General features: G+C 44.2%; 1 protein-coding gene and 1 long non-coding RNA gene across 3 annotated transcripts in view; one reads left to right on the plus strand and one right to left on the minus strand.

Annotated features, from left to right (window-relative positions):
• Nucleotides 1-8359, plus strand: part of FAF2 (Fas associated factor family member 2) — a 29723-nt gene extending 21364 nt beyond the window's left edge. Inside the window, exons 8-11 of the mRNA XM_084839322.1 lie at nucleotides 1532-1709; nucleotides 3553-3724; nucleotides 6700-6843; nucleotides 7597-8359. Coding sequence (XP_084695448.1) covers nucleotides 1532-1709; nucleotides 3553-3724; nucleotides 6700-6843; nucleotides 7597-7782 — 680 coding nt within the window. The 3' untranslated portion in view covers nucleotides 7783-8359. The remainder of the gene's footprint in view (nucleotides 1-1531; nucleotides 1710-3552; nucleotides 3725-6699; nucleotides 6844-7596) is intronic.
• The window catches only part of LOC146354609 (uncharacterized), a 30674-nt gene extending 18893 nt beyond the window's left edge, over nucleotides 1-11781 (minus strand). For both annotated transcript variants that reach the window (XR_014788451.1, XR_014788450.1), the window contains exon 1: nucleotides 11210-11781. This is a non-coding gene — a long non-coding RNA (uncharacterized LOC146354609). The remainder of the gene's footprint in view (nucleotides 1-11209) is intronic.
• Nucleotides 11782-12002: the final 221 nt, after the last annotated feature.

The following is a 12002-nucleotide window of genomic DNA, read 5'->3' on the forward strand; positions in this document are numbered from 1 at the left end:
GGGCTCTATGCTATCCCTCATGCTGTTCAATATCTGCATGAAACCATTGGGGGCGTTTATCTGGAGGTGTGGGCTGAGGTGTCATCAATTTGCGGATGGTACCTGGTTCTCAACCTTTTTATCAAATGCAGGTGAGGCAAAGGGTATTCTTAATCAGTGCCTGGGCACAATAATGGACTGAATTAGAGCCAATAAACAGATTCAATCAAGATGTAGGTACTGAAAATGGGTGCGTTGTCTGTCCAGCTAAGTGATGTTCAGATGTCCTTTCTGGAAGGGGTTGCATTCGCCTAAAGGATCAGGTTTGTAGTTAGGGGGTGGGTGTTCTTGGATCCAGCATTGTCACTAGAGACGCAGGTGGACTTGGTGGCACAGAGTACCTTTGATCAGGTTAGGCTAATATACCAGCTGTGTTCTTATCTGGACAGAGATAACCTAGCCATGGTTGTCCATGGTCTGATATTCTCTCATCTGAATTACTGCAATGCGTTATACGTGGGGCTGCCTTTGACAAGGGTCTGGAAACTTCAGCTGGTCCAAAACAGGGCAGTGAAATAGTTAATGGAGACTGGCACATGTGATCACATTACACCAGTACTTTCCCACCTGCACTGGCTGCCAGTCCATTTCTGGGCCCGCTTTAAAGTGCTGGTGTTAAAATTCAGAGCCCTGTACGGCTTGGGGCCAGGTTACCTGAAGGACCATTTCCTCCGATATATACTGCCCTGGACCCTAAGATCGTCTTCAGAGGTCCTTCTCCAAGTGCCACCACCAAATGAAGTGAGGTTGGTGGCTACTAAGGAGGGGGCCTTTTCAATTGTAGCACCCCAGTTGTGGAATCACCTCCCCAGAGAGGCTCATCTGGTACCTACTTTGTAGTCTTTGTGGTGCCTGGTGAAGACCTTATTTTCCTAGGCATTTTAGTCTTTCAGTTTCTGTTTTTTAAATGTGTTACAGTATTTTAAATCTTTGCACTGCTGCTGGTGTTTATTTTAGTTTTATACTGTAGTTTTAAATGTTTAAAGTTTTATATTTTTTATCAGGTTGTATTTTATGGTTTTAATTTTTGTGAACCACTGAGAAAGCTTTGGCTATTGGATGGTATAGCAATGTAATTGTAAATGTAATCAAAATATAATAAATGAATGAATGATGGAGTGAGCAACTTCTGGTCCTCCATACAACTCCCATGTTCCCTCATCATTGTTTATACTGGCTAGAGCTGATCGGAGTTGTAGGCCAAAATATCTGGAGGGCCACAAGTTGCCCACCCCTGATCTAAGATGTTATTCTGTGTGGTGGTCCATGGATGGAAGTTGACTGAATTCTAATTATTCACAATCTGGTCTCCCTAATTACTCATTCAGTTCTGAGATGAGTCCCCACCCCTCTTATTGAATGGCATTAGACAGAGTAGACAGTAGTGAGTTAGACAAATGATCTGACTCAGTTTAAGGTAGCTTCATGTGTTCAAAATGCCTTATGTGCTGCGATTGCCAATAGTGGCAGTATTCTTATATATTTGTCTCAGTATCTCAGGCTCTACATGAGAACACCTACCCATTCCTGGCAATTATCATGCTGAAAGATCGCAGAATGACTGTAGTTGGAAGGTTAGAAGGACTCATCCAACCTGATGACCTCATTAACCAGTTGACATTCATCATGGATGCCAACCAGACATACCTGGTGTCTGAGCGCCTGGAAAGGTACTAGGCTAAAAACAGGGATACCATCCCTCTCTTCACCCTTCCCTCTACCCCAAAATACTTAATGGGTTTGTGTTGGGTCAGCCTAAATCAGATATAATCTACATTTTAATGACATTCATGGTCCATCACTTCTAATTTGGGAAGACTTATCAAGTCTTAAAGCCATTCTCAACCTGATCTAAGTATCTGGGCATGGAGCAGATCCTATAGCTGAAAAATACATTATTTAAACTTCAACTACCTACTTCATTACATCACTGATATTCATGCATGTTACTGGCTAATTGTGTTACTATGGCAAACTTTTCTAATGTAGGTAGGATGTAACATATCGAGAGAGACTCCATGATTTTTATAAAAATGGGTTAATCATGAATGGGAAGAGGGTACCAGTAGTTTATGATCACTGGCACCATTCTTCTTTGTCAGTAAGAGGAAACTGACTACTGATGGTGCCAAAGAGAAGAAGACTGCACTCAAGGCATACTCTTAAAGATGCCAGTCATGCTTTTTTCAGATTCTTGTTGTGTTTTTCAAACACCATAAAATGCAGGCTTCAGAAGTCAGCAGTATCAGAAGTCAGCAGGTGCATGCCCCAGGTGAGGTCCAACTGGAGCTCCTCGTTGCGTCGCTTTGCTGTTGCTGCCCACTCTCTCACCTGAGCCAAGCAAATGGGCAGTGAAGAGGAGCAGAAGCGGCTTGTCACATACCTGCTCTCTGAGGGAGAGGGCAAGCAAGCAGCTGGTGGCAGCTGCTACTACTGCTACTCATATAAATGCTCATTCCCCCCTTTAGCCCAGCCTTCCCCAACCTGGTGCCCTCCAGATGTTTTGGGCTTCAACTCCCATCATCTCCAGCCAGCATGGCCAGTGGTGAGCAGTAAGGGGAGTTGAAATGCAACACATCTGGAGGATGTTTGGGGAAGGCTGCTTTGGTCCATTGGTGGGTACAGTGGGAGGGGTCCTCAGGACTTGCCAAGACTGTCCTGCCCAAGGGCCATCAGCACCCTGCAGCTGGCAGTGGTGAAATGTTACCTTAATGGTATTCATATTATGTGGTTGGTCTGAAGCTGTGAGTTAAAATATCAACTTTTCAAAGAGATTGTGCATTATGACAAATTTAATGAGAAGCAGATATGTCAGCTTACATGCTGTAGCCATTTACAATCCCATGGGGAAAGAAGCTGTTGTAGGTTTTATAGTTGAAATATCTATGTTTTCAGGGTTGGAGCCCTAGGGATTGCAGGGCTATCCAAACATGAGCCCAAAGTTCATCCCCTCGTCCACCTCTCTTCAAGCCTTGTTCAATTGCTCGATAGTCTGTCTACCCATGCCTCTCTCAGCAGAAGCCACAGAGATAACTTGACCCTTCCTTCCATCAGAGAAAATTCTACAAAAAACAGCCTTTAATCCCATCTTTTGTCCCCAAAGGTGGATTTCAGTGACCAGGACCAGTGGGATATGGGTTTCTTCAAAACAATCCAGTTCTGGGCTCAGTGTGTGGATTTGGATTTGGGCAACAATACAGGGCAGTGGTTGAGGGCAACTCCTCCAAAAAGATCATTTATGTTCAATATTCTTAGTCTACAGCTCCTCAGTGCTCAGCTGTGCGCAGGGATGTCTTCACACAAGTGGGAGGTGCAAGTTAGATGTTGTTGTAGTGCTATACACTGCAGACATAAGTGTGGTACATAGTCATAACTGAGACAAAATGGGAGCCTTCTCAATTTGAAACACCCACCCTCCTAAAAAAAATAAATCTAAAATTACTGCTCTAGAACCTATGGGCATTGTCATAACAGTTCTTATTTAGGTGCTCTTAATTTCCCCTTCTCTATTAGAGAAGAGAGAAACCAAACTCAGGTCCTGAGACAGCAGCAAGATGAGGCATACCTGGCTTCCTTACGGGCAGATCAGGAGAAGGAACGCAAGAAAAAGGAAGAGCGTGAGAAGAAGAAGAGAAAGGAGGAGGAGGTGCAGCAGCAGAAGCTGGCAGAGGAGAGGCGGCAACGGGTGAGAAGGGAATGTGTTGATAGCAGTGAATCACAGGTCTTGGTTGCAGTTTTCACAATGGGAATAGGTGCCACAGCTTCAGAGTACATCTTGTACTGCCTGTTGTAGCCTGGCTCTTATCACTGCCAACGAAGTAACAGGCATTTTGGAAATGGGGTAGGGGTGCAGTTACCAGTTTCTACAAGGCCGTTTCTAGTTGATTAGTCTAGATTTCATAGTACAATATAAAATTAGTAGTTCTTTGCATTTTCTCAGTTCATTGATTTAGATCATCACTAAATATAGAGCACACAATCTAAAGAGTTTTGCAGAGAAGTTAGTAAACATTGTTTAAAGTAACTAAACCAGGAGTAGGGGACCTTCTTTTATGTTGAGGGCTGCAGTCCCTTGGGGGAAGGACTGGGTTTGATGGTGGGTGGGACCAAAGCCCAAACAGAGCAGGCACACCCCATTCACATTCATCCATTCCTTCCCCCCCCCCCTATACACACACACATTCACACTCTGACTATCCCCCCCCCCCCGTCTGTCCCCCCAATCCTGCTGTCTCCCTTCCCATTGCAGGAGTTAGACTTGGAAAAAAGGTCCCATTTGTGCGAGAGGGACCTTTTTTCTAAGCCTAATTGCTGCAGGGGTTTAACCTTTCTCTCCCCACTTGTCATGTCCTAAAAATCCCCTCCCCCCAGCAGTTAGATTTTGTGGGGGTGGAAAAGGTCTCATTCACATGATTTTTCTAAGCCTAATTGCTGCGTGGGGGTGCTAAGGAGGAGAGATTTGGGGCTAGATTCAAAGACTCCTTGGGGAGGAGGTTCCCCACCCTACCACTGAAGTTGTATATTCAGTAGATCTAAATATAATATTCAGAACTTCAGATTTGTAAATTAATCCATAAAAATCAGAACATTTTGTCTGCAGCCTGGCGATGCTGTGGTTGTGTATCTTGGATCATATGGATTTGGAAGGAACTTTTAAGAGTCAAGGCAGGATCCCCTGTGCTTTTAAACAATCCTGATCACTTGCTCCTAATTGAGAATCATCTTTAAAATCTCAAGGTTAGACAAATTCCTGGAGGAGAAGTCTATCAGTGGGTACTAGCCCTGATGGCTCTATGCTGCCTCCAGTATGCCTATGTGCACCAGTTGCTGGGGAACATGGCAGGGGGGTGCTGTTGCACTCTTGTCCTCCTTGTGGGTTCCCCATGGGAAGCTAGTTGGCCGCTGCGTGAACAGAGTGCTGGACTAGATGGACCCTTGGTCTGATCCAGCACGGCTACTCTTATGTTCTTAAGGGAAAGGAGATTTCTACTATCGTTAAATGACATGTTCAGTTACCCACATCTTAGTTAAAATTTCTGTTTTAATAGCTAACCTTGTTCACCACTCCAAATTCTCTTCGGTGATTAATCTTTTGATGCAGTTTTGAACCATATTGTGTCTGCCTTTGACATTTAAGTCTATATTGTGATGAAAATACTATACCATCTCATATGTTATAAGACATAGAAACAAGCATTCTGGTCAATGACCCCATACTAGCAACACCTTACTATATAGAACTCAGACCACAAAAGTGTATTTCATATTTAAACAATTATAACTTTTAACTTTAACAGGTATCAATCACTGTATACATTTGCCTAGGTAATGTTTCTCTCTCTCCATTAATACAATTCCTGCATATTACAAGTAGCATGGCTACTTGCAGTATGAAGCAACAATGTTTTGTTGCCAGATGTCATACATTATTCCCCATGCTCGTGGTGGTTGTAATCTAAATCACCTTTTTACTTCTGGTGATACTTTTAAGGTGCTTTCATTACAGCGTGAGATTTCAGGCAAGTCTCTTTTCGAAGTGCCATTAGTGACTGTATGGTGCTTGATTCATAGATGGGTTATTACACTGTGGCCAAGTTCGCACAGTCATAGTGGCTTAAACGAACCATAATGGCTTGTTTAAGCCATGGTAGGCAACATTTGCCTAATTACTTACCTGGGCATGGCTTGTTGTGTCATCTGAACCCAGGCGGCATGGCTTGTTGGAGCAGGGAAACAGCCCTCAAATGCCCTGTTGGGTTATTTGAGGGTTGTTTTCCCCCTCCCACAAGCCATGCCACCCGGGTTCAGATGACACAACAAGCTGTGCCCAGGCGGGTAAGTAGGCGAATGGCACACAGCATGTGCTGGCAGGTGCCATGGCTTAAACAAGCCACCGAGACTTGTTTACGCCACGGTGATTGTGCCAGCTGGGTCAATGGTTTTGTATGTTTGTCCTTTAGCATATACTTTGGGAAAGAAGTGTAAGGTTGGAAGCTTCATGTGATAACTTAGTTCACTTTCCTTGACTCTATCACTGATATGTTAAAACATATATGTTATGGGAAACTACTAACAAAACCATATTTTCATTTGGAAAATGGATTATCTTTTAGAATACTTGCAAACATGTATATCTTTCAATAGGAGTAGTTAAACAGTGCTGATGTTACCAATGCAAACGTAATTACAACTGCAATTTGATAGGAGCTGCTCCTTTTGATAATTATATTTGCATAGGGTGGGTTCTTCTTAGTCCCAGGGTCCAGTTCTTTAACTGGACACTTCCTTTGTCCCTAGGAGAGGATACAGCAGAAACCAATGTGCATCTTACACTTTCTGCTAGAAGATGAATAAAGGAGATAAAGGACGGGGTACAACGCAATGCTCCTAACAGAGAGCAAAACCCAACAAAGTTTCAATGAGTACGTTTGAAGAGTTTTAAGTGCATGCTTTGACTCCCATTGAATTCAATAGGATGTAAAAGACCTTAACTCTGGATGGGTTATGCATAGTGGTTAGTACTCTTCATAGTGCGGCAACCTTATGAATCTCTTGCAGGCATTTCCGCATTTTGTCCTTGGCCTATGTCTAGCATATAAGATTTTGTTAAAAGTATTGGAGCTGCTACTTGTTGTTCACATGTCCATTTTATCCCTGCAGACCTTGCAGGAGGAGAAGGAACGGAAATCTGAATGCCTTCCTCCAGAGCCACATCCTGATGACCCAGAAAGTGTCAAGATCATCTTCAAAATGCCCAATGACTCCAGGGTGGAGAGGCGATTCCATTTTGCGCAGTCTCTAACAGTAAGGATGGGGCAGAGACTCCTAGCTTTGTGGCTGGCAAATTATGGGTGACTGGAGAACAAATATTTGAGTTCTGAAACTGCCGAATTAGCAGGCTATTAAGACAGATAAACTAAAACGGAATCTTCAGTGGGGTGGAAATGGTGGAGCTGAGATGAAGCCTGAAGCAAAGCAGAATATTCTTATTTTTATACTGCTTCCTAATGTAGTATTTTTATCATAGCAAAAAGCCTACAAACTACATTAAGCTGAGAGTCACCCGAGCCACTTGCTTGGCCTCATAAAGGGATTCAGACCTGGATCTCCGATATGGAAGCACAGCATTCTTTCTGTTGCACCATGCAGGCCTTCAGCAAGCAATGGGCGGAATCCAGAGTGTCCCTGCAGCCCCCAGACCCACCTCTGCCAAATCTTTGGAGGAGGCTTTCAGGGGGTTGTGGAGAGAAAGAGGAATCAGCAAACATTGCCTGACCATCCCCTCTTCCTGCAGTGGGAATGTCCCATGGGAACTCTGGATCCAAGCCAGTATCTCTTTGTGTAAATATGGGATGACTTATTGCTTATGAAAATATTTTATAGGAAATTGGTATGTAGTGATTTCTTGGTGGAGGTTTCTATATTGCCCTTTGCAAAATAGTGGGTATTCTTCCTGTAAACATGGAAGAGCTTGTTGTAATGTCCATTAACCTGCTCCTAGGCATTCCTATAGGCAAGAAAAATCCTTCGGCAAATAATTGTCTGCTGCTTCCCCAGGTGATCCATGACTTCCTATTCTCTTTGAAAGAGAGCCCGGAGAAGTTCCAGATTGAGGCCAACTTCCCCCGCCGTGTCCTGCCCTGCCTTCCTACAGAGGAGTGGCCTAATCCACCCACGCTGCAAGAAGCTGGACTCAGCCACCACACGGAAGTTCTTTTTGTGCAGGATCTCACGGACGATTGACACTTTTCCAAACTAGAGAGATGGAAAGAGAAATTCCTATTATAATACGATATTTTTTTTAAAGACTGCTGCGTACAAATGAGGGATCAGAGACTATGTGGCCCGGACCAGCCACGTCATGTGTCTGCACTGTTGGGAGAAACGGCACACACTTGCGCACACTCCACCCCTTTTTTACATTCAGAGGGCAGATGGGAGGGGCCACAATTGCCCTTCCAAGAGAGGGTCAGAAACAGCAGCTCTTGGTAAATATTGCTTTTATTGGAAATGATATACCCCACATTCTGACAGTAGGAAATCTGATGTTTTGCTGCTTGTGACAACTAGAGGACCATATCTGTGGGCCAGGTTGAGATCTTCTGTCCCAATTGGGGAGAGACGGGCAGAGGGTTGTTTCTTCCAGCTTCTCACTCTGTATAAATCTATTAAATATTTCTTTTGCTTTGTAATGACCAAAGGAGAATGAGGGTAGCAATGTTTTTTTCCATCAGGAGCTGGTTGACATTCTTAACAAGAGGGGCTCTTCTTCTCCAGGGTTCTTAGCCTGCGTAGTGTAATAAACTCTGCCTCTAGTGTGCCTGTGCTAACACCTTTGACTGTCAGTGTCTTACTGCCTACACAGACTGCACCTCGTCATAGTTTGGAAAGATGGCCTCACCCAAAGTGTGCAGACACAACTGAAGAGGCTAAATTCCCTTAGGCTATATTATAGCTTCAAACTGGATTCAAAACTTTTTTTTTTTTAATTTCAGTGCAGCCCCTTAGGCTTGCCTGGGCTCACTCGAGGAGCCTTTGACTGTATGAGATATGCCCAGTCTCACCACATGAGGTATCTTCAGTAGTGACTGAAAGCAAGGTAGAAAAGTTAAACCAACTTCTGAACAAGGACTGTAGACATTTTTGCTAAGCCAGGTGAGTAGTACATGGTCATTTTGTCAGTGTTAATAGGTATCCAGCCTGCCTGCCTGCTTAGAAAAGGCTGCAAGAGGAGATGATGAGCAGAACATTATAGCTAGAGCTCTAAAGAGCTATATACAGCTCTTGCAAAGCCTACAGCTCTCTCCCATGACTGAAGCCTTTGAGTTGGATCCAGACCTGTCTCCATGAAGGGAATTGGGATCCTGAGCAGGGGTGGGCAGCTTATGGCCCTCCAGATGTTTTGGCCTACAGCCAGCATAGCCAATGGGGAGGGACGATGGGAGTTGTAAGCCCGAACATCTGGAGGGCCACAAGTTGCCCATCCCTGCACTAGATAAAGGGGGTTGGGTGCCAATTTTCTCCCAATTCCCCTTGCAGCCCCCAGCCCTCTAGAACAGCCCATGAGGTGGCATTGGGGACTACACGGGGAATTGGAGAAAATGGCTGCCCTGTCCCCTTCCTCCTGGGCCAGTAAAATGCCACCGAGGGCACATCTGGATCCAACCCATTATACTAAGTGCAGGGAGATTAAGCCCACCCCATCATACAGTGGGATGTTTATGAGGTCAGGAAGGCTGCGTTCTCATCTTTCCAGCTAACAAGAACACCGTTTCTCAGTTGCATATACTTAGGCTTGTGGATGAACACAAACATGGTTTGCACAGGGAACTCACTGGGTTCTTGTAGGTCTCCTCGAAATAGAGGAGCCCCCACCCCACTTGCTACTGTGTATATTGGAGATAATCTTGCCTCCTGCAAATCAGCAGCATTTGGAATCTGAGCTGGACTCATGAAATACAGTATTACTTTTATTTGCCAGACTTAGCTTCCGTTCTCTATTTTGTTTGACTTGGTCAGAAGTACAAGAATACTGGTTTTTCTGTATGTCCTTTTGATGTATGAATCTGGAAAACAACTAAGATTTGTAAAAGGGAGACTATGAGGAAAAGAACACTGGGATGGGATACAGACTTAAGGTGGGCCTTCCTGTCTGTGCACAGGCATGTGTGTAGTACAGTCTTTGTTCTTTGGTTAGTGTGTGAGCACACACACATGTACATACTAATACATACTTAGTTCTTACACACACAAAATGATCCGATGGTAGTCACAGTGTAGAACAGTTTCCTAACTCCTGCCAAAGATTCAAATAATCAGTTCCTCAGCTTTAGGGGTGAGGGTTGCCCCAGTTCCTTTGCTTATTGACCCAACCATCTTGATGCCTGTTACAAAAGTGATGAGTAGGCATGTGGAATTTTTCAGTGGAACAGCCTTTCCCTTCTCCTTAGCCTTGTAGCCCTAATCACAAAGACAGAAGGCACGATGTGCGTGTTGGTTTCATATTCCATAGAAAGCAAAACCTCAGAATCATGGGAATTATGTACATAACTCTAGCTGCTGCAATTGTATTATCAGGTGGGATAATCTTAATTTGTTAAACTCTGTGCCAAACTAGGTAGGATGGAGGCAGCCAGGTTTCTTTGATCTTATATTGGCCACATCCTCTTGCACTATCTCCCTGCCTGGGGTCTGATTTTATCTTTTACAGCTCAAGGAGTGTGGAGGTGAGGGGAGCTGCACCCCCCTCTGTCACTCCAGGCACTTCTTCCCAGCCTGGCTCCAATATCAGAAGTGAGCACAGCTGGAAGAAGAGTATGCAAAAGGTATGCAGGGAGATATAGCAAGGGAGATTTCCACTCCTCCCACCTGGTTTTATGGTTTTCAAGTAAAAATTAAAACCCCACCGACTCCCTGCATTACACATGAATGGGGCAGACACATGTGATGGGGGGCTTCCACCATTTTCATCTTAGGGTAGTCGTGACAAAAAGATGGTTAGAAGTTGATTCACAAGCCTGCAGCTCTTAACATCCATGTTTTCACCCAATCTGCAAAGCCTATACCTTAAATTGGAACAAAGTATTTTCTGCCATAGCCTTTCTAGAAAGCAAAGATTTCTGTACACTCAATCTTGCGGTAGCTTGTTCCATCTTAAACATGCTGTGTTGTATATGTTAATTAGCTAAGCATGAGCAAAAATGCTTTGGAAAAACAAGTCCTCTCCCAAAAGTTCTAGTCTTGATTTAAAATGAGGACTGGCATTAAAGGATGTGGTTTACGCTATGAAAGACTTAAAAGCTTTTAAAACTCCTAGTACTTAAATGACATTTGTAGAGGTTGATGCTGGAGAATGTACAAAGGGGACATGACTAAATCCTACTGTAAACACTGGAATTGGGCTTGTTCCATTATTTCCAAGGGGATTTAGTAATGACAAATTCGTGCTGTACTGAGCCAACTAGCATTGGTTTTGATGCTCGGGGAGAGGAATCTAAAATCTAGTGTTCTGCCTGTTGTGCCTGGGCATTCTGTTGTTGTGGGTGTTAGCCTTGGCTTGAGCCCGGTCAAAGCAGGCTTTAAAAACAAAACATTGAGAAGGTTAGGCTGACTCCTTCCTACTAGAGCCAAAATGGGTCAACAAGATTTCTTTCTTCCTTTTAAAGCTTACCAGTTGCTCAGTTTTCAAGGGGGATCGAATGAAGTATCAACATTTTGCAAGAGGGAGTAGTTGTACCACAGTGTGCTCAACTGCAGGCTTGTGTTGAGACGAGTTTTCTGATACTTGAACCTCGATGCTCCTTCACAAGGTTGCATTTGCACCTACCCACTACTGTCAGGCGGCATGAAGCTCCTTGGGTTCACCTATAAAAATATATTGCTGCATTTTGAGAGGGTAGATGTGAATACATCCCTAATCTCTCTCTAGTGCATCGATATGGGGTCAGTTTCCAGTGGGAGAATTCTTCTAACACTTCTATTGTTTTCTGCTAGAAGAGTCTCACTGAAGTTCTCCAGAGTCCTGCTCTCCTCCCACCCCTGTCTCACACTGGCAGTACCAAGCACAAAGTGATACTTCTGCTTTCACTGCTCACCTCAGCCGGATGCCTCCCTCACCCAACCTGCTTTCAGGAGCACCATGAGAATCCAGCAAGAATCCAGCAGCATCAGTATCATTACTCAGAAGCAGAGAGAAGTTGGTTTTAGAAGTCTTATAGCAGCTTTCCCCAACCCGGCACCCTCCAGATGTGTTGAAGTCCACCTCCCATCATCCCCAGTCAATGGGCATGCTGGCTGGGGATGATGGAAGTTGTACTCCAACACAAGTGGAGGGCACCAAGTTGAGGAACGCTGTCTTATGGCATATGTAAGATTTCAGCATCCAGAAGATTCACTGATATCTGGATAGTTTACATGGCCTTAGTACACAAATGACCTCTACAGGAGCCGACACAATCTTCTAA

This window comes from Heloderma suspectum, chromosome 2 (assembly GCF_057233095.1).
Source record: "Heloderma suspectum isolate Gila_16-S chromosome 2, 16-S_ref, whole genome shotgun sequence".
Classification (NCBI taxonomy): Eukaryota; Metazoa; Chordata; class Lepidosauria; order Squamata; family Helodermatidae; genus Heloderma; species Heloderma suspectum.